The following is a 23138-nucleotide window of genomic DNA, read 5'->3' on the forward strand; positions in this document are numbered from 1 at the left end:
CACTGCACCGAGCACCTCAGCACACACAGCTCGGCCTGTCCTCAGGCCACCTGAGCCGGCCAGTGAGCACTGACCACACCTTGTCCTGCTCAGCACCAGGGACCAATGGCACCAGACAGGCCGGCAGCACCACCTGGGAGCCTCGGGCTCCTGGGAATGGCTGCCATTTCAGGAATGTTAACAATTATCCTCCTGTTGCCACAGGTCCCAGGCAAAGCCTCCCCCTGCACCTCCACAGACAATCTCAGCAGCACCCCTCTCCTTCCTGCAATGTGTGTCAAACCCCAGAAGGAAACAGGACTATGTATCTAAATAGGAAAAAGATGAAATTCCCCACGGTTCCCTGGCCCATGGGACATCCCTGGTTTCAAGGTGCTCCACCCTGTGTGTCAGGGACAAGCAGGAACCTAACTCACCAAGTTTTCTCCAGAGCCTGGACCTGCTGCAGACACAGTGCCCGGGACAAACCAACTTCCACATTCCTCAGCACAACTCCTACACCCACATGCAGCAAATGCATGAAATCCCAGGGCTGGAGGCAGGAGATGGATGGGGTGCCAAAGAGGGAACCTGCTCCTCAGGGCCCCCTCACAGCCAGGCAAACAGGTGGGGCTCCCGCTGCCTTCAGGGAGGAGAGAAACACCAACTTCACACTCCTGGCACGGGAACATCCATCCTCATGTGTGAGCACCGCTGCACACCACCGACAGTCAGTGTCACTGCCAGCAGCTCCTCAAGAAGCTGTGCTAAATCCAAAACTCCACTGGGAGCACTGGGATGGCTACAAAACTGATCTAGGGAGCGCTCTGGCTCTTCATTTCTCAGTGATGGGAAGAAGTTAAGAGGCCAAAATCTTTGCTGCACTTGAAACTGAGAGCTGAAGTACATTTCTGTACTTGTACTTTCCAGAATGCCTCTCAAACCAGCCTGCCATGCTGCCTCACTGAGAGCACCAGTTTTACTGAAACATCTACTTAAATAAATGTAAATCCTCAAGATACAGCTGCTCCCTTTAACAGAGGCAATAAATCCCGAGCTGACACTCTGGGACATCTTCCTCCCCAAAGCTCCATGGGGTAAGCATGGAGAATATTCCCACTCTGTGACCCATTTCTGCTGTTTACTTTTTGGAATGCAGCGACACTCGTGTTGCTCAATATGCTGCCAGTGCAACCCACACAGAGCCTACCCACGGTGCTGCCGGCCCTGGCTCTGCTCGGGACACAGCAAGGAGAGCCAGCAGAGCCTCCGGAGGCTCAGGCTCGGCCAAGCCCAGCCTGGAACTCCTCTCGTGTTCCTCACTCACACGAGGGAGCACACTCGTGTTACACCACAGCCAAGTGTTGAACACCAAAGCTTCCCTTCTGCCCAGAAACAGGCACGGAGGTGTAAAGCACCTTCCTACAGCTCCGGCTGCAGCCCAGACACGGCGTGAGCAAGCACGGCTATTTCAGCTGCTAGAAGTCATGGCTCGAACAGAAACAGACCTCGAAAAAATAATTACAGGATGTAAGAATCCCAGGCCTTAAATCAAACCACATTTGTTAGCTCTAGATAAAACTCAAAACTGCAGTTTCACAGCACCGGTGCCTAAAGCGTCCTACTCCAGTCTGAAAAATCCACAAATCCAACAGAAGTCTGCAAATGGAACTGGCAGGAGCCCCAAAGAGAAGAAGCAGCTCTTCCTGCACCAATTGTCCTAGAAGCCAGCCTGTGCCCATCGCTGCCCCCAGCAGAGTGGGCATCCTGAACACCCGAGGGGCTGGAGCACAGATTCCACAGGGAATGAAGCATGGGCAGCCCAGAGCTGCACAGAGCAAATCTTTAGAAGCTGATTGTTGTTCCAGCAAGCTGCACTAAGCTCACCTGCCTTGCTGTTTGATGAGGGATTTCTCATCTCTTCAGTGATAATGAAAACAGGATCTGATACCGGAACTGCATTTGCAGATGGAAAAAAAAACCCCAACAACTTAAAATTCTTAATGACCTGGGCAGTGAAATGTATATAAAGCACAAGGGAAGAGGAGGGACAGACACTGATCTTTTCTCTCTGGTGACCAGTGACAAGACCCAGGGGAATGGAGCTGGGCCAGGCTGGAGATCAGGAAAAGGTTCTTCCCTCAGGGGGTGTCAAGCACTGAACAGACTGCCCAAGGAATGGTCACAGCCTCAAGGCTGCCAGAGCTCCAGGAGTGTTTGGATGACACTCTCAGGCAGAGTGGGATTTTTGGGTATCTGTGCAGGGCCTTGAGTTGGACTCTATGATTCTGATAGGTCCCTCCCAACTCAGGAGATTCCATGATTGTATAATTAGGAAATCAATTTGCTTATCCTATTGTGAAGATGAAGTCTAAGTAGGGAACCACTCCTCTCGAAGAACTTCTATCCACTCACATCTGAAAGTATTTAGCAAAATATTAAAGGCCCAGTGCTATTGCCTTCTCTGCAATACAGCCCTGTCTGTAAGGTTTATGAAAGCAGCAATGTTTGAAGTCAGATTTTTTGTTTAAAAGCATTGCACATTACCTGAGCTGTTGCACAGTTCAGAGTCCTGCTGCTCACCTTAGAGCGCCTTCCAGGAACACCCTGATAAACCTCACTGTTACCCATTAACAGTGTTACCCAAGAGCCCATTAATTATGTGCCTTTCTCTCCATTGTGCCAGGCTTCCCTGGGTGGTGTAGGACTCGTTACAGATGTTGGGTCATGTACACTTGGAATCTGCAAATGCCAGGGAAGAGAAGTTAGCAAGCAGACAGGGTCAGCACTGCAGCAGCAACAGCCAAGGTAGAGCTTTCCCACAAAACTTTTTACCATTTCCTAGGATTGTGGGATCATTTCTGATGGTTTTGATGTGAAAACAAATGAATAATAAAAAGTTATGTGCAGTGCCCACATACCTGAACTTATCTTTAACACATCAGGCAGGCTGAGGTACTGTATTCTCTTTTCTGTCCCACTTTGGAGCACGAGCAGAAACCCTGCTGTGAGTGTTACTAAAATGACTTTAGCCTTTTGTGCTTGTGAGCAAACCAAACTTTCCAGTATTCTAAAAAGTGTAACATCCACAGTAAATTCCAGAACTACAAAGCACAACAGGAAAGAAATCCAGACTCAATCTCCGCTTTTTACCCAGGCAACAGCACTGTACCCTACCCTACAAGGGAATCCCAAAAGCACAGAAAGGATCCTCTCTGTCCCCAGGACATCCAGTGACAAATGTTCATAGGTACAAAACTGTTTAGGTCAAAAAAAGGCCTCAGAGATCAAGTCCAGCTATAACCCAGGAGCACCAAATCCACCATGACCCCCTGCCCATCAGTGCCACACCTGCACATCTTTTAAACATCTGCAGGAATGATGATCACTACCCTGGGCAGCCTCTGCCAATGCTTAATAACCTTTTTTTTGCCCCAATATCCAATCTAAACCTCCCCTGGCACAACTTGAGGCCAGTTCCTCTCGTCCTGTCCCTTGGGAGCAGAGCCTGACCTCCACCTACCTCCAAGCCAGGCAGTTGTTGAGTGCTGAGGTCTCCCCTGAGCCTCCTTTTCTCCAGGCTGAGCATTCCCAGCTCCCTCAGCTGCTCCTCACAGGCCTTGTGCTTGCAACAGGAAATGGAAAAGTTCAGGGTTAATGTGTGCACACCTTCAGAGTTCATCCCTGCAGGGCACCAGGGTGGTCTGAAGCCCTGTTTGAATCCCCAAAAATGTCCATTAGCTTGGATTACAGGCTCTCCCTGCCTGGGGAGCATCACACTGAGCTACCAAAATCCACAGGAGTTCCACATCCCCGTTCATGTTTTTAGGGAAGGAGCCTGGGATCTGAAAGAATGAGTACTTTATATTTCAGTTCAGTATTCGACAGAATTGCCAGCAGACTAACAGCAGGGCATCAAAATAGCATTTATTGACCTGGTTTAACCACATCCTACCATTACCTGCCCCATGCCAGGAACAAACTGTCAGGATCTTACTAGAATTGTGTTGTTATACAAACAAAGGTAAGCACATGCTATCTCAATTGTATTCAAAAATGTCTATTAATTTCACCAAAAGTATTTACAAGTGACACTTTTTCTTGAAAAGGCTGCTTTAAGCCAGAAAAAAAATTTACAAATAATAAAGGGAGAATCTAATAAATGAATTGAAAGTCACAATATTTGTCATTGACTGCAAAAGAATCAAAGTTATATTTTGGGGTTTTTTTAGGGTTAGCCAAGAATCCAAAAATAGTGGTTTGAGTCTAGACACTTATATAAGTCTTGTGAAAGAATTAATCTGCTCCTGCAGTAACAACAGCTGCCTCATTTCCAAACTAATACAGTTAAAAAAAAAAAACCCTGTTCTAATAAAGTCTGTATAATTTTAAGTTATTTATGTAGTCATTTATCTATGAGCTACAGTATTTGCTGGTTTATTTAGCATTTATTTCTAGAATAGAAAAGAGAAAATGCATTTTACAATGGCAGAATCTCAAATTCCCAGATTTCATTTACAGAAGTAGATTTCTATCAGTTCTTAGAAAGTGCCTGTTTATTTCTCCCACTTTGTTTCATGATATAGCTCAAAATTCAGAAAAAGCAGAAAAGTCTATTCTAATAAAGCAAGAGAACTGATGATTTTGGCCCCGTGCCTGTAAAAAAGAGATCTGAATGCAGGAAATGACATCTAAATTAAATGCAAAAAAAAGAAGAAGAAGAAAAAAAAAAAGTCTACTGAGTTTTATAAAAAGTGAAATTAATCCAAGAAGCCATTCTAGCAAATCACCATGACCAAAACGACATCGTTTGCAAAAAGGAGTCATATTATCTGTAAGATACAGAGATGCTCTGTAAGCAGAAGCCACTTCATGGCCAGATGGTGTCCTCACAGGGACAGGGTGGCTCCCCAGCAGCACAAGGATGACATCTAGTGACGGCCACTTCCATCTGTTCCCAACTCCAGCCTTCCTAAAAGCACCAGCCCAGACTGCCATCCTCAGCTGGAGTGAGAGAGGTTAGGGTAGTACCTGTCTTTAAATGTCTGTATTAAAGAGATGCAAATGTATCAGATCTCTTCAAATGCTTTCCTTTCATTACCTGAATTAAGAAAAAGCAAAACAAACAAAACAACAAAACCCAAACATGAAGAAAACATGGAAAAATCTGTAATTTTATGATATATAATTTATACAAAAATTTGTTTAAACCTTCAATACCAGAGATAAAAAGACCCTCTTGCTATATTAGTGCTATGTTGTTCTAATGCAGCCTCTAAAGTGCCATGTTCTTGAGTCATTCGCTCAACTGGGATATAATCCTTGCAAAAGCTGTTCCCAAAAGATCATCCTGCATAGCATTTACTTACACAGCTATAGTACAGAGAGATTTTAAAAAGTCACACACTCAAGCAGTAGAAAATTCTCCCAATCTCTCCAAAAACACAAAAGATGCTCTAGAATTTTAACATTTTTTCACCAACAGACAGTGCAAGCCTCAGTCTGGAGCCAAGGCTACCCATTCAAACTTCTCTAGTTAGTAAAGAACCTGGGACAAGTCCAAAGTGCTTTATTACAAATAGAGCATGATTTTTTTTCTGGTTCTATGCACTGCCTCTCTAATAATACATTACAAATAATACAAAACAGTAATTAAGAGTTTGTTGCTCTTTTCTTATACCCTTCTCGTGTTTGTGTACTGGAAAAATGAGCGTTTTTCTCAAAAAGTTCTCTTCTGTTTATTAGGGTGATCCAATCCTTGCTCCCAGAACTGGAGGATTCATTTTCACCTTTGACTGCAAAAATTGCACTGCTGAGAAGTGCAAAGAACCACAAGCTGCATCATTTGAGGATTGCAATACCTTAATTTACAACTGTAGTGTGTGCAAATCATTATTTCAATTAAATGTAATAGTTACAAATATTCTCAAACCATATAAGTACAGTAGGTTCTACAGAAAGTAACATGGATAACCAATATTCTGCAACTTGAAACAAAGACAATAAATAAAAGTTTGAAGTATTAAAACTAAGAAAAAGTAATCCTGTACATTGTACAGTACCTTTTGGTTAAAGCTTCTTAGCAAAAATATACTAATGTGTTCTAAGCATTCCAGTTACAGATGGTTCAATATTAAAACGTCAAGGTTTCCTCATCATGAAAAAAATATTGCATTTGTCTGTAGGTGCAGCAGGAGATGTCTCTCTCTGAGCAAGGCTTCGGTCTTTAAAAATGCAGAGACGGCAAGTCTGAATGGAAAGGGACCATTACAAAACTCCAATACAGTACTGAGGATGTAGGGTTCTTGTGCATGAGGGGGTTCTGACGTTCCTGTCTCCCAGAAGCAGCTCAGAGAGCCCACTGGATGTCACTGAGGTCAGCTGCGTCTCCCAGGCCTCCGTCAGCCTCCAGGTAATTCATCAGAGCTGTCATTGCAGTGTCATCGTTCTCACAGATGGCATCGAAGTCCAGCTGAGAGTTGCCACCTACACAGTGATTAAACAGGGGCTTTGAAGCAGGTATGAATGCTGTGAAGCACAGAGAACATGGCAACTGCAAAACAGAATTGCTTTGAAGCAGCACCTGCCTCTCAAGTCAAGGCAAATATTCCTATGTTAAAAAAACCATAACTTGACTCCCTTTTGGTTTAAAAGTGTCACTCCTTCTTCTGTGTTGTTAGGGTTGTTTTTAATTGGTTTTTTTCCCAAACCCTTATGAGAGGATTCACATTTTTTCCTTTGTGTTTCTTTTTCAATGTTTTTCTTTTTTGGTTGGTTGGTTTGGGTTTTCAATTTTTTTCTGAAACGGTTCATAGTTCGACTCAAAGAAAGCTGTAGATTATAAATAAACAAACAAATCCCTGGTAATGAGGGAGAAAAAGGAGATGGAAGTTTCTAAGAGCTGAAATACAGGACCAGCATAAACATGGCTTTTACAGCATTTTGCCTTTTATGTTAAACATAAAGAAGTGGCATTTTCCTCTTACAGGGCGAGGGAATTCTGTATCCAGACAAACTTAACAAGGGAAAGACAAAAAAAAAATCTTTCTGAACCATTCTGAGCAGTCCTTTGTATCAACTATTCCAGCTTGCAGCTAAGAAAGAGGTAAAGTGCTGAAGGACGATAATTCACAAAATCCAAAACATTCCCTGACATTACATTGAAATACCTTTCCCTCCCCATCTCTGTCCTGGAGAGAGAACAGCAAAGTGCCTCATGAAAAGTTTAAGAATGTAATGGTAAACTTTAGTTACAGGTGTTGTTTTTTTGTCCTGAGGTTGCCTCACTGATCAAATTTTGCTGTTTGCCCTGCAGCTGTAACACATCTGTTTTCAGAGGGCTCTCATCCCCAGCCAGCCAGCCAAATCTCTACAATCTATAAATGGCTGTAAAGCGGTGCATTCAGAAATGACACCACTGATCAGAAACGTCAGCCCCTGCAACTCCCAGAATATCCCCAAGAGAAATAAATCTTACTGAGGAGAGGCTCATTACTGGGAAATGGAATAGCACCCTGGGTTTGTTCTGAATTCTCCAGAGCTTCTGTTTCTGAAGGACATAACTGAATCAGCTCTTTATTTGGCACCTGAAAGAGCAGAATTGGTAGAAAGGACAGAATTAGATCCTAAATTTAGTCACAAATATTACATTACAGAAACAACACAGACTGCTGTCAAATTATTAAGAATAAATAAAGAAAGTGAAAAATAGACATCCTCAGGCAGATAGTTTGCATTTAGAAACAAATTTTTAGACGTTCATATAAGCACCGGACCTGGCTTAAATAAAAGTTGTGACTTACACAGCTGTCAAAGTGATGACACTGCCTGAGGGTCTAACTCAGTGCTCAGTAAATAAATCCAGCACTAATGTACTGGTTTGTACTTTCCACATCTACTACCAAAAACTACCAATTCCCAGTGACCTCACATTTGTCACTGTCAAAACATTCCAGTTAAGAGATTTTAAAAGCCCTCATACCTCCTACATTCTAGATGCATTAAATTATGTTTATCATAGCAATAGAGATGGAATTCATCCTAACCCAAAAAAAAGGATTTTTTTTCCCCCAATACTTGTTTTATTTAACACATAGATGTAATTTAGCAGGAGGGATTCCTAGGATTGCCTGACTTGTGTATATTTTATCAGGAAATTAATAAAAGTGAAATGCTTTCCAAAAGTATTTTAGGAAGAAATCGGATAGCAAAGCCCAGAATCAAGAAATCTCTTCAATGAAGATGATGAAATTATCCTTATGATGAGACATTACATGATTTAGGGAGTTCAGCATATATAAGACAAACAGCTTCTAAGGTGGTAACACAGGGGAGAAGTGACCATAAAAGAAAGGGGGAAGTCAAAGCAGTTCCTAGACCAGAATAATGGGGTGTTCTTCATAGGAAATGAGAATTACAGTGAAAAGATAAACTGCAACTTAACAGGAAAGAAATTTGCATTCAAAGAAGAGCTGCTGGAGAAGTTTATCCCTGCAGTGTCCAATGCAAAACATACAACATCTTTAGGTAAGAAGATATGTTAATTATTGCATAGCTATGGGCAATAACTATGTTAGTTGCAGTTTGTGGTGTTACAAGCACTAGTAGACTTACAAACACTACTAGATTAGCATAACTATCCATTTCTAGAAGAGTCATGAAATACCTCCAAAGTCACAATTTTAAACATTTCTAAACAGTACAGATTTTTTTTAAAGTCCCTTCAAAAACATTAAAAGTACACATTCTTGCACAAAAACAAATCAGGGCAATCTGGCTCAAACACAGGCTTTGAGCTGACATTAACCTTTTCATTCTGGATTTTTACAGGCAGGGGTGTACTCACATCACTGCAGTTTATAGTTAAAGCTGGAGAAGGTGACTTTCTGAGGAGATGTGATGGACTTAACTCTCCAGAGGGTGAAGAATGCATCCTAAAATTGCACATGTTGAGTTGATTTACCAGGTCACATTAATCAAACATTGAAAGACAGACTGTGTGTTGCAGAACCCACCAGACATCCCCAGTGACAAAGCATGAGTCTGATAATTTGGAACAATAACATCTTAAATTTTCCCAAAGATTCTAAACCATCCTGCTCCAAGTTTTGGGAGCAGAAAACAGAGGAGAGATCAGAAAAGGCCATGGGTCACTTTTCTGTCTCTGTTGAATCACCAGCACAATGATGTGCTCTGCCAGGCCCGAGACTGACATTAATTATAATGCTATCTCATAATGCTATTGCTCAACCTAAAAAATGTTTTACATATAATACAATAAAAGTGAAACTGGAGCAACCCTCACATCATCATATATCCCTCATCCCTGTCTTTACTTAAAAGCCTAATGATGATGTTATGCATTTATTACCTTTGTAATTCTAATATTTCATTTGCAATTTCGGTTCCTATACTTCCAGCACCAAGAACTGTTCCAGAGGACATTCCAGGTACACTTACTAAGGACTGTTTTACAGCATCTGGAGATAAAAAAAACCCAAAGCTCAAACAAGACCTTAAACACAGAGTAGTTTCAGTGCAGAGCAAGGATTTATTTTAAAGCACCTTTTGTTCTAGATATACTTATATACACTAGGTAAGTATGTATTTTCATATATATATTCAGAACTTATAGTCCTTTAAATACTGTTTCATGGCAGAGGGTGTTGCAATATAAAGTGAATAATCTGTTTGTGAACACTGTGGTTCTACAGCAGTGAAATACATTTAATCACTGCCACCTCCAGTGTCTCTCACAGACATTGCAAAGAATGAGTTTAAAAAACCCCTTGGATTTCTCATCAACTCAAATGAGTTATTGAAAGAACATTTTGAAAAGCAAATATAAAACTTTGACAGCAAGATAGAACAGCATGCAGAAAGCAGAATCTATGCATAGCAGAAAAACAGTAACAAAATGTGTTCTGTATTAGTATTGCCCTGTGTGTTATAGATAAACTCAGCACGATCTGTTCAGAAAACTGGGCAAAATATAAAAGGTCTGTGACAGAAGCACAATATCCTACTAACCAAATCCCCAGCTCTAACAGAAGCTGCTGGAAATTAAAAGTAGGTTATATACACTTCTTTTTAGTGTTCTGTGAATTGTATCAATTAGGACTCTAAGTAACCAGACACTGAAAAAGAAGTAGCTTAAAAAAAAAAAAAAATCCTTCCTTGCACACAACCTAGAATAAAAAATCCCTGGACTGGATAAATCTAAACTGATTGATCAGGAGATGCAGCTGATAACTGTAGGAAGTGATACTTGCCTTCTGTAGGTTGGGAACTATAGAGGACCTCTTCTTCAACTGATTCCTTATGACCTCTGAGATTTAAAGAAATGAAAAAAAAATCCAAAACAAACCACAAAAAGTCAGCAGGTTTTTTTCAAGAGCAAAATCCAGTATATATTTATGTTTAATTTCAGTAAGACTTTACACAGAACCAAAGCTAACATCCTCAAACTAGGGAAATAGAAGATATTCCTCCCATATTTCCATGTTCAATTCTTTGTCATGCTTCTGAGCAGTGGGTGAAATACTAATTTCCACTTACTCTCCAAGTGAAAAAGAAAGCCAGTAGGATTGTCTGAGTTCCATGACAAGGGAACAGGGCTGTCATTTTTAGTGTTAGGAGGGAAATCACGTAACCAGGAACAAGGACAGGTCAGTGGCTGCCTCGTGCCAGCAGCTGTTGCTCTCCTTCCCTCCTGCAGACAGCTGCAAATGCCCACAACGCCAGGGCAGGCAAAAAAGCGTCCTTGGGCTACTGGCCAGCACAGACTGTCTGAACTGCTCTTCTCTGTCTTCTTGGGGGAAAAGGACATGGGCAAAAGAGGTGGGTGATGTTGACTTAAGGCATGAACCAGAAACAGAAGGGGAAAAAGGCCCCCTCAACAACTTTGTTTAATGGAAATAAAATCCCCTCTGTCCTCACTCAAAACCCCAATCATCGGCAAAGATCCTCAGTGGTTCTGGAACAATCCCAATTACAGCTCCATTGCAAAGTGCAGAGAAAGAAAAAGAACTACAAATAAAAAGAAGAATTAAACACATGCATTTACTGTCCCCCAGGCTCCACCCTTGCAATCAATTTGCAGAGGATCTTTCTGTCCTGCCTTGCATTTCCACCATCTACCGACTGTGCTTCTCCACCTTCTGACACCTGGGGGTAGGGCAGCACTTGGAATTGGGTCAACTGACACACAGAGATTTGTACAGACCAGAAGGAAAAGCAGAATTAACTTGACAGTTCCATTTATTCAAATCTACTTTTCTTAAAGATCCTTCCCTCCTTCCTTTAACAGGAAACTCTTTCACCTCATTTTTGTCCTAATGGGAAACAACACAGTTTTCACAGTCAAATCCACAACTTAGGCCTGAAACAAAAATAGCTGGTAAATGCCAAAAAGATGTTTGTCCAGGTTGTTCAGCACCTTTTTGTGCACGGTTGATGTTTTCTAACTTTGTTCTGCTTTCTAAGCAGGTTATTTTCTGTTAGTGTTAACCGTAATTATGACGAAAATATGATGGAGAATCATGTAAATTACTTACAATACCACAGTGTTGTTTGATACAATGTATTCCAGCTCTTTGGTCCAAGGATTCATGAAACTAAACCACTGACTCTTTAAAGTAACAAAAGTCCCATCTTTCGCTCTAAATTTGTAGGAATTTGTAAATACTTTTTCTTTATTCTGCAACACTAGATAAGAAAAGTAAAGTTAAAATCACCATATTTAAGCTTAGAAAGGTAAAGTTAGAAATAATAAATCTGTTTTATAGCATCATAAAATCAAAATGTTTCTGTTGGCCGCAGAATAACGTGCCAGAACAAACTGGGATCTGTTCTAAAATGAAATTATCTAGTTTCAGCAGGGTCATAAATCTTCCATTAAAAAGCAAATACTAAGTGTCTGCAAACCACCAGGAGACTCATGACTTGGTGAGCTTTAACTCATGCCTTTGATTATGTTAGCAGACACATCTGCTCTTCAGGACCTCTTCCTCTTCCTTACAAAGAATGGAAGCAGAGGGTGTGACAGATGCACTGACATTATTCCCCCACAATTAAGGCCCTAAGACAACACAAGTCTCTCCCTGATTTTATTACAAGCCTTCCACAGGCTTGTCTTAACACAGACACCACAAAGGGCAGTGCTGAGGTTGGGTGGTTTGGGTTTGTAGTGTTTTCCCTTGCAGTTACACGGAGCTGTAAGTAGTCTGGGAGGACCAACTATTTTGTACCTTCTTTGTGTTTTTCAGCTAGGTGATTGTGATCATCTTGATGGCAGTACTCATAACAAGAAGTTCCTAGAAGCTCTTGTGGCAGATACCCTAAAATTGCTGTTGCGCTGTTAGAAAAAAAGACGTGAACTACAGCGGATTCAAAGCTGTTTTCTTCAGTAGCAGATAAAGCAGAACATTAATATTTAAACAAACAGAGGCCCGTGTTTGTGTTTGGGGAAAAAAATATAGCATTAGTACAGCTCTAAGACAACAGCTAATACTTTTCACAGCAAATTATGTATTTGCAATGAATGACAATTCAAAGGTAAAGTAAGTGTTTAAACATGCAAACTACATGTACACACTAAATACTTCTGCTTAGTGGCTTCCCTTTAGCCAGTCACAGTACTGGTCACATGTAAGAGTCAATATAAAGCGCAGTAGTTGAATTTTGCTCTTCCACTAAAAGGAATTCGTTTTAAACTGACAATTTTAGTTGAAAGAAAGGAAGACTGAAAGCAGTAACATTGCCAGTGACAGTGAAATTCAAAATGCAAAGTGGAAACTAGGTCTACAAGAAATAAAAGTCTGGTTCAGAAAGTACAGAAAAAGGGAACTTAGTTCCCACTTCTAAGGAACTAATTTGGTACTTCATTTAGATAGAATATATTTGTTACAAATTGCAAGACTCTCAGAAATAATAACTTTTGGTTAAATGTTTATTACTTCAGTCATGTGCAGAGCTATGAAGCTCTAACTTGAGATTTTTCTTTTTGAATAAATGAGTCCATTTTCTATAGGACAATACACTTCTATACATTATGTATTATTTGATGAAAAAGAAACCCCCAGTACACATAGTTTAAGAATTAACTGCTTCTTGTGTAGAACAGAAAAACATTCCGAAAATTAGAATTTTTGAGAATTCTCAAAAAATTCTCAAAAATTGAGAATTTAAATTAGAACTTCTACCCTGATGGAGAAATTACAGTTTTGAGAGGGTATCAGAAAATGGAAGCAGTTGTGTTATTTCTCTTCGTTAAAGAACAAAACGCTTACCGCTGATCTACATAAACAAATTTTCCATCCATGGCAAATCGTGTAACAAATTCTGTTGCTTTCACTTTTATCTCTCCACTCTTTTGTGGAACAATATAAGGGTGTAACCTCCCAATTGCAACAAGACAGTTAAAGTTACTACTGTCCTTTTCTACATCATTTTCCTCTTCTACTCCCACCTCATTAGGAGGCCAGTTCTTCAAATACCCAGTACAGTGAATGGTGCAGTATTTTCTGTGATCTAATGGAAAGAAATTAAATAAGAAGCAGTTATTGTTCAAAGAGTAAACCAAGCTACTTATTTTATTTTGTTGGCCATGAGACCAGCAACTATATTTCATGCTTACCTACACCAACTGTACAAAGCTAAAGATCATTTTACAGAGTATTTTTCAACTAATTTTGTTCTATTCAATTTGGGCTTACCTGCAGAGAGAGCTTCTAACCCTATGTCAGATTTAGGAAGATGCATTATGGGTGTTGGCAGTTCAAATACAAGTTAGACAGAAAAGAAAGTAATAACCCACAGATCACTTTACTTTTATATGGTTTTATATGGATTGTGAATTAAAATTAACCTGAGGCCCTCTGTAGCTTCCAAATCAATTTACCTTTAGTAGCATCATGATCTGATGCTCACTGCAGGTGGTTGAAAGAATCCGTCAAAAACAACCCAAAGCAATCCAGCTTATTTTCTATTTATCTCTATTTATGGGAACACAAATATTTTAAATACCTTAAATTCCAGCATACACTGTCAATCATCTCTTTTTGCTCTCTAAATAAAATGCAATCACGCTCAGAAGCATGAAGGTTTGACATTATCTGTCCTACAGTAGCTGTCTTTCCAAAAAATTGCCGAAACATTCTTGACATCTCTATGCTGAACAGGATGCTTTCCACAGCTTTGATATTGCTCTCTATCACAAAAAAAGAGACCAACTCTGCAAAATGAGAAACTGAGTTACTCCATTAGGATTTTGTCACAGTTGCTCAGGTACCTTCCCTCAAAAGTGCTTTCCCAAGAAGCATTTACAGAAGGTAAATTCTTGTCTCACTGAGTTATCTGACACATCAGGGATACCAAATTCTATTTACTTACAATCATGGGCCTCTTAAAATTTGTGGTGTATCTCAACAGTAACAGGTTATAGTGAAAAACAGAACTTAGATTTTTTCAGGGTCAAACAATTTCAGCACACCTTTGCAAAAATCAGTACTAAGGCATTAAAACAAAAGCTGGAAATTGCATCTGAAAATTGAAATTTAAATTTTCACTGGAAACTTGACAAGATTATTCTGCTCTATGGGCATATCAAAAAATGAACTAAAGTAAAATTACTGGGAAAATGAATGGAATTACACTAATAAATTAACTTTACTATGAAAAGAGGAAAAAAAAGGAGAATTCACACTTTTAGATACACACAACACAAAAAGTAAATCAGAAAATAAAGTTGGTTTACTTGCTTTTTTCCCTTCAAAATAGTAGAGTTTGCAGGCTTTAGTCACTCAGTTATCTTCAAGACATAAGTTATTTAGTTTCATTCTTCTGATCTGCTCCAGTTCTTTCAAATATTTCCCTGAGACGTCTCAAATTTGACCACAACAGAGCACATGCTCCTATAGAGCCACTGTACCTCAGGTTCCTCCCTCCCTCTTTCCAGGAGGGCACCAGGAGGAGAAAGAGTACAATTAGACTGATTTTCAAAAGCTGTCCCTGATCCATATTTACACTGCTCTACAGCTACTTGGTGAGATCAACAGGAAACAGAAAGTCATCAGTGACTCAGAATTTAAACAGGTTTCAAGAGAGCAAGCCCCCACTTCATCTCCACTCTTTGAATACCTTTCTTCTTTGGGTTGGGCAAACACTCCTTCTCCTCTTTGACTGTGGTCCTGCTACACTTTATCCGACAGAAGAAGGAACGTCGAGCACCAGAGTTCAGCCGAGCTGGTCCAGCTTGGAAATCTGTGTGTACTTGCAAGCCAGCTTACAAAGATTTAGTAAAGTAGTTTAAAAAAACCAAAACCAAGCAATAAAACGTCAGAAAACAAGATGTTTTCTGCATTTACCTCCCAGTACGTTGTCCTTAGAGTTTAGCTGCCTAAATGTTGTCCTTACAATTAAAAAAGTCTAATAGTTTAAATAGGGCAAAGAAAACATGATTGACACAGATTCCAAAATTAGAAAGAACTACTCAACTATTTTTAAACCCTTCTTAATATTCTTAATAGAATTTTACTACTGATGCTTTACAGACTTTCACCTTACATTCAGTACAAGGAAGAACTGCAAAGATGCTTGTAAAAGCCAGCTCTGAAATAGGCATTAGCTGCACAGTACACAATGCTTTCCTTATTAGAAACAACTGCAAACTAAAGAAGGTTTGTTTACATTGGGATTGACACTTAGCATTTTCAGAGGAGACAGTGATTCTTGATATTGAAGTATTTTATCCCATGTTCGACTACATCAGGTCTTTTGTATTGACAAGATCTAGCAAATACAAGAAAAAAAAGCAGTATGCTGGTAGGAAGAATATCAGACCACATCTTGGTAAATGCTTAACAGTGATTTCATTAAATTAACAGAATTTCAGTAATTCTGGGCTAGCTTGTCAACTCTAAATGCATTCTAAGCAGCAGATACGCATTCAAATGTTTGTTTCACAGAAACAACTCAGGTTTGTTCATACATCCATCCATACAAACGCCTGAATACATCCTGACAAATAATTAGATTTATTAACACCTCTTCAAAAAATCTGAGCACGTCCAGCTCTGACTTACTTTTGCCATCTACGAGCTTCTCCCTAGGTGAGACGTCCGATGAAGAAAGTTGCTCCTTAACTTTTGCAACATCTTTTGGATGTAAGTAATCAAATAAACTTTGTCCAATTAAACTGGCCTATTAAAAGAAAAGAAAAGAAACAAAACAACCAAAACAATAAAACCCAAAAAAGAGATGAGACGTACACCATTTAGGAACAGGACCCCACACATTACTTATCTCAGGAAAACGACTGCCTACACTCCTAAAAAAAAGTCAATTCCACAGTTACTCTAAACATCAATATTTTGTTTTACATTTCATTTGTCATTGTTTAATATAGTTTTTATATAAAAGGGTAGTAAAAACATTAGTTTGTTACTTCCCTTTGAAAAACAGCAGATTTAGTTGGAGATTAAATGAGTTCTGTACAACTAAATACTTTATGTGAATAATGCAATTCCTGGTCCTAGCCAAAGCAGGTTACGCACTGTAACTCCACTCTCAGATTATTGGGGAAGGAGGAAAGAAATAGGATGAAATATTCAACTACCTAATGACTCTGAGCTCTAATTTGGTTGGACAAACTGGCACCACTGAGCCAGGAGCAGGCTGGAAGCAGGGCTCAGCTCACCACAGCACTCCTTAGCAGAGGATATTTACAGGGATGCCTCCAGCTGGGATGCCTTCCATCTGCTCACTCTGTTCATGCCAAGTAACTGACCTGCTGCACCACTTCCTTTTGGAACAGGAAGGAATTCTCACAGAAGCAGGCTGCTTTGGGTTTTCCACTGCTTACCTTCAGCATGGCAGCCAAATCAAAGGATAGAAAGGAGCTGTGTTGACAAACTCTACTCTAGACTCAACCTCAGGATAAACACCCCCAGTCTCCTGCTGTCTCCCAGTCCCCCTTCAATCCTAATGCAATGGGGAAATGCTGAGTGCTGCTGAGACAGCCTAACAGCAGCCTTGCCAAAATATACGGGTGTAACAGACCAGATTAAGCTGCAGCCTGGGATTCAGAATCTAAAGCAACTCCCAAATAAGCTAGTAAGTCCATGGGTTTTATTAAAGTCAGTTATGTCCTCTGAATCTCCTTGTCGGGAATAGAGGATATCTTAAGGGTCTGGAGGAAAGTATGTCTAACATGACTCTAGAAAGCACTTTTAGTTCTTGAACAAAACCAGAGTAGAAGTTAAAAAACAAAAAACAAAGAACAAACTCTGCTTTATTGCTTTATGCTTATTCCCCTTGGATGATTCATTTCGCTTTAATTTAAAAAGATAGTTGAGTACTTAAAAAAAAAAAAAAGAGATAAAAATAAATCTATGAAAGAGTCCAGATTGGTTATTTGTACATTTATAAAGAAAATGAAGATAGCACGAATGGTTTCAAAGTTACGAAAGTAGACAGATGGCAGCACTAACTGTTTTAGCCTCTGTTTGTGAAACAGAAGCCATTGATACAAGAACAAATTATCACCCCTCATTACTTGTGGTAATTGCCCATCACGTTAAACACCAGCTAATGGAAGGTACTTCTGTTTTTCCAATTTCCCGTATTCTACAGGCTAAGCTGCCTCCCAGACAGTCTCCTTCAGGTTAAGGGCACACACTCGGATAGTTATTGTGGATGATGTGTTACGTGGTGCATACCAGCATAAAAGCATCACCGAGGAAAGCTTTAATTAACTTCCACTGCTGAACTACCCATTTTCCTTGGCCTAAAAAACCCACCCCAAATCACTTCACTATGTGAAAGAAAACCTCTTGCACACAGAAATTAGGACACCTTCAAATTATCCCTTCCTCTCAGACAGGCAGTTTTCTTAGGGATGATCAGCTGAAATCTGGTGCTGTTCCTCAGGTTGGGAACACTGATGTACTTGCACATTTTTTCTTACAGCATATTCAGCTTTACGCTGAATAAGATTAAATCAAAGAAATTCCAAGAAATTATACACAAGGACTGGTTTGATGTAATATAGAATAAAATATTAAAGTTTTAAAATTCCTAAGAAAATGCAAGAAAGCAAACAAGAAGTAACAATAACCACCTGATCATAATTAAGTATTTTGCAAACTGATTCAGAGACAAACAGAATTTTTCCTCTGTTGCATCCAACCACAAACAGGAATCCATCTGCAGCCTGAAAATATAAAGATACCGTCTTTAAAAACACACAATTAAAATAAACAATTAATACTAATGACTACAAGGAAGCACACTTTTAAACCTGATTTTTAAAATTAAATACAAGAAAGCTGGAGAGGGACAAGAGGAAATGGCTTCACACTGACAGAGAGCAGGTTTAGATTTGATATTAGGAAGAAATTTTTCCCTGTGAGGGTGTTGAGGCCCTGGTTGCCCAGAGAAGCTGTGGCTGCTCCATCTGAGGAGGCGTCCAAGGCCAGGCTGGGCAGGCCCTGAGCAAGCTGGGATAGTGGAAGGTGTCCCTGTCCACGGCAGGGGGTGGAATGAGATGAACTTTAAGGTCCCTTCCAACCCAGGCCATTCTGTGATTCTATAAAAAGCGCAATTAAGATTGCAAGGACCAAATGAGGCCTTCAACCACACACAATTGAAGTTTCTTAAACACAGCTTTGGCAAAAAGAAACAGCTACTAAACAGCTTCTTTGGGAGCCATTTACAGATCTTGGCAAAGTATTATTGCAGCAAAAGAAAAAAACCCACAAACCTAGCTGTGAATGAGATGTGTGGGTTTATGATGAAGTGTGCAAACAAGAGGGAAGATTTTATTCCAGGTATTTTCTGCACCTTTTTCAAAGTACATCTTTAAAAATGTACATGAAGGACAGCCAACAACTGTGAGGCTGTTCCTGCATAACTGGCAGCATTCTCTGCAGTTGCATGAAGATTTTAGGAATGGATGTATTAAACAGGCAGACTGTACACAGATTATTGTCCCTTCCAGGGCTGCTGCCTGCCACGCTCCCAAACCACCTCTGCACACCTTCATGAATGCCTGAGGAGTGCACAGAGTTTAGAAACCAGTACAACAAAACACCTGCCTGAAGGAAAAGATGGGAGAAAAAGCACCGTCCAAGTGAAAACTCAAGCTTTAACAAGGACATGATTTAACTGAGAGTTTCCTCCCACTTACCCTAAGGATTAACTGTCGCAGTTCATCATCCTTCAAAAATGAAGGTTTATACCGGACTTCTGAGTAGGAGCTACTGGAACCTGGAAAATGGATGATTCACAGCGATCATGTCAAATGTTATATTTTAAATTCACTTTTAGCAGAGTTATACTTGTTATGTCTCAGAATTTTCCTCTATGATCCCAATGGCTGAATTTAAAAAATAATTCAAGGTTCTAGATATTCTAAAAATAAAATTAAAACAAATCTCAAATATACACTAGTAATGAAAGCAGACACGTAACCGGTTTTTTTCTTGCCCTTTATTAACACAAACCAAGGAAAATTCTGTTCAGATATCATTAATGTACTGCTAGAAAAATGGTATTATGAGAACTGAATTTTCTAGAAATACTTCATAGGTATATTTCAGACCTCTTAACTAAATTCTCTTTGCTGAAACCGAATAATCCCAATATTATCAATTATCTTTTGGCATTAATAATGCTTCATTAATACTATAAAGCCAACAATCAAAAAACCAGACTACTGTAGTTAAATCAAATGTCTCACTAAATACAGTGAGACTGACTCACTGCATGTACTGTTCTAGCACCCATGGCAAGTACTCTATAAGATAATCTTTGTCCATTACATTTCTATATTTTTTCTTGTTACATTTTTTGTAACAGTTGAACATTTCAGCCAATTTCATCATTCACTACAACTCCACATAGACCATGTATTCTCTTAAACCATTTGTTTTGAGGTAAATACAACTGTGCTGGGTGAAGTCTAGTTTTCACATCCTGTTTTAAAATACAAATGCTTGAGTGGAAGATTTCTTGTTTAAACTGCAAGCGCAGTTACTGCCCTGCTGTTTTGTCACATTATTTCTCCATGCAAAACTCTCAGTCTGCTTGGGCCTTTAGAAAACCCTCAAAACCCTTTACACCTGAGCCATTCTATGATTGCATTACTGTCAAGGCAGCAATATAATTGATTTTCTACACTTCTTGGACCAAAAATTAACTGGGTTCTTATTACATCTGGGTTCATAATCAGTGGGGTTTGCAATGCAGATCTTTGCTTAGAGTTGACCAAATTATTCTCAAAGAGTGGAGCCCAACCCCCCATATATTGTGTGCAGCTGATAGACTCTGCAATATGCAACTTGTATTTGGATATTTTTGGGGGGTGGGGAGAGGAAAATAAAAATCCCAAAATCTAGCAATAGCAAAAGGAGAACAAAGAGTATTTCCTGGTAAACCATTCCCTAAGATCCATTATTAACTTTGCTCTCTGACTGAGGCTATCAGAAGTTTGTTTCTTGCTACTCTCTAACATGTGAGGGTTTTAAAGACTTTAATGTAATCAAACTCATTGACCATTTTGTTAAAGTGTGTCAGACTTGCAGCTTTCCTTTTCACTCCTGCGCTTTCTAAAAAGAATCAAGGAGTGACCCAAGAGCAAGGCACGTCCTGAGCAGACAGAAAGTATTAGACACTGAAGGGTGGATTTTTTTCTGCTATACTAAGCAAAGATTTAAAATTAAGTTCTGACAGCTGCAGACATGTACATTTAAATGAGGAGCAGGCTCGGAACTAAACCCAGTGAGGAAATGTAAAATAAAATACTCTTGATTTATTTAAAATCCAGGAAGATACACACTATAACTCCTACTAGAATAAGGGTTTACAGGATGACTTTCCCTAAACTCACCTTTTAAAGACTTCAAGTGCTGCACAGCCATCCGTAGCACTGTGAGTTTGTCCAGCTTTCGGGCCATGGGATTGCACTGTGGTATCATGGCAGACAACTCCTCTATCAAATTATTCATTTTGTCTCTTCTTCTTTTCTCTGTTTGACTGTGAGCCTCTCTAAGAAGAAAAATCATTTTTAAAGAGTGATGTAGAACACACAATTTTCCCCATAATATTCAATTCTATTTTGGGAATGGAACTATCACCAGTACTACTGCACTGAAACAGTTTTTTATATGCTACTTGTATTGGACAATTGAATTGGATTCACTTCAACAAAGACAAAATGGTCTCAAGCAACAATTTGATTGTATTTGGCAGGAACAAGAGGTTATGAAGCCTTATAAAAGTTAAACCTTTCTTGTGACCCCTGCCATGCAAGTGATGACTTGGACACCTCCGTGTATCCCAGAGAACTCTTGATGTCATCAGGAATCAATGAAAGACATCCCTGCTCCCACCTCTGCCTGGCCTGTGTAACTAAGATGGGATGTTCATTCTGCTGCCTTTTAAAAAACCCAAGCAATAAACACTACTTTTCCACATGTTTCTAAGAGATGGAGTGGAAATGGAAAGAAAAAGCTGCGCCTGGTGTAATTTACCAGAAGCATCTCAGAAAGCTTTCCCTTTCCTCATAAGGTGGTTTAAAGGCTGTCTCAGGTGTCATCTCTTGGTAAGCCTGTCTAGAACTCAGCCACAGAAAGAGCTCCTCTTCTCGGCCACTTTTCATCAGAAAACTCCTTCCAGGACACATGACTGCACATCACAAGTGCATTCGTAGCTCAGGTCACCTCTTCTTTACTTCTTTCTGCTGCACTACGTCAGCTTTTCAGCCCATGTCCTCCCTTCTAACATCCTCCAGCAGACCAAGGGAAGTTTCATTCACTCTTTTCCTCCTTACCAGAAGACAAGCCAGCCACTCAATTAAAACCCAGATGATTTTTCTCTCTGATTGAAGCCAGATGCAGTAGTATAGTTATGCAAAATGAAGAACAAGTTTTGGTTAATTGAGCTCCAAAACTTTTACTCCTAGGCATACTGCAACAGAAGCTATTAAAGGTAATAAAGTTAACTACACCTGGCCTGCTGAGAAAGAACAAAGTACAGTTTTCAAGATCTACCTGACTACTACATTAATTTTATTCTTTTTTTCAAAAAAAATGAATGCATTCACACAATTAATTCTGGGTCATTCTGCCAAGCATCCAGTTTTTCTCTCTCAAAAGCCTTTTCTTAGATTTAATTTTTTGAGTTATGCTCAGACCTGTGGGTTCACCCAACTCTTCCTTTATGTCAGGTAGGAACAATCAAGTAATATCCTGCATATGCTCCTTGAACTGTGAACCTCAGGACAACAAATACAAGCATTCCAAGAAAGGGAACGACCTTCCACATCTCTGAGGGTCAATGAGGAGTAATAAAAAACTGAACAGGTGGATGCAGAAATTCAGGAGATGACTGAAAAAGCCTTCTGGTGCTTGCCCCAGCCACAGAGGCAAAGGGAGAAAAGCAGGTTCCACAATAAGCTTGAGACAAGAAATACTGGAAGGAGAGAACTGATAAGCAAACCTCCTGAGACCTTTGCTCTGATTCTTTTTCCCTCCAACTAATGCACTAAAAAATAAGGGAAAAAAGTTAACAATGCCACATAGGAGTCATTAAAGCAATGTACAACAATCTTGCAGGGCAATCTGGGCTGCTCTGTGAAGAAAAAATAGTTCTGAAGTGAAACTGTAAATATATCTTGGAACATTTTAGTTTCTTTAATTTTGTTTCAATTACAGGAACACTTCATAATTACTAGCTAGCATACTGTATAAATGATACTCCTGACAGCATGCTGAGTGGATTATGTGTTTCTGGTTTGACATCTCTGCTTGCAGGAAAAATGAAAGATTTATTTTTAAATCGACTTTACAGCACTGCTCTGGTTTTAATATGTGGTTTGTCTGTAGTTTAAAATATTTGTTTGGCTGAACTGTGGTCACACATTTCAAATCTTGCAAGTGCTCTCTGTGAATTTCAGTTTATGTGAATTCAAAGTTCAATGGCAAAATTTGAATAATTCCCTATACAAATGCTTGTTCAAGAACAAGAAAACTTTATCGTGCTTTAGCCAAATCCATTTCCATGTGGAATAAATTCTAAATATCTCCAGAAGCAGGCAAATCTAGAAAAAACAATTCTCAAATTCATACAGACGAAGGATCATCTCCTCATACATTATTTGG

The 23138-nt window shown here is 39.6% G+C and overlaps 1 protein-coding gene across 4 annotated transcripts in view; it reads right to left on the bottom strand.

The window, feature by feature from the left end:
- Positions 1 to 3889: 3889 nt before the first annotated feature.
- Positions 3890 to 23138, bottom strand: part of BMAL2 (basic helix-loop-helix ARNT like 2) — a 31942-nt gene continuing 12693 nt past the window's right edge. For 2 of the 4 annotated variants that reach the window (XM_040061712.1, XM_040061715.2), the window contains exons 5-17: positions 20867 to 21024; positions 19166 to 19245; positions 18098 to 18190; positions 16062 to 16179; positions 15118 to 15261; positions 13269 to 13509; positions 12228 to 12334; positions 11535 to 11685; positions 10251 to 10306; positions 9350 to 9458; positions 8825 to 8912; positions 7457 to 7565; positions 3890 to 6465 (exon numbers count right to left, since the gene is read on the bottom strand). In XM_040061712.1, coding sequence (XP_039917646.1) covers positions 6329 to 6465; positions 7457 to 7565; positions 8825 to 8912; positions 9350 to 9458; positions 10251 to 10306; positions 11535 to 11685; positions 12228 to 12334; positions 13269 to 13509; positions 15118 to 15261; positions 16062 to 16179; positions 18098 to 18190; positions 19166 to 19245; positions 20867 to 21024 — 1591 coding nt within the window. In that variant the 3' untranslated portion in view covers positions 3890 to 6328. The remainder of the gene's footprint in view (positions 6466 to 7456; positions 7566 to 8824; positions 8913 to 9349; positions 9459 to 10250; positions 10307 to 11534; positions 11686 to 12227; positions 12335 to 13268; positions 13510 to 15117; positions 15262 to 16061; positions 16180 to 18097; positions 18191 to 19165; positions 19246 to 20866; positions 21025 to 23138) is intronic. The other 2 variants (XR_005700475.1, XM_040061713.1) reach the window with 2 other exon arrangements.

The sequence above is a fragment of the Hirundo rustica genome, chromosome 4 (assembly GCF_015227805.2).
Source record: "Hirundo rustica isolate bHirRus1 chromosome 4, bHirRus1.pri.v3, whole genome shotgun sequence".
Classification (NCBI taxonomy): domain Eukaryota; kingdom Metazoa; phylum Chordata; class Aves; order Passeriformes; family Hirundinidae; genus Hirundo; species Hirundo rustica.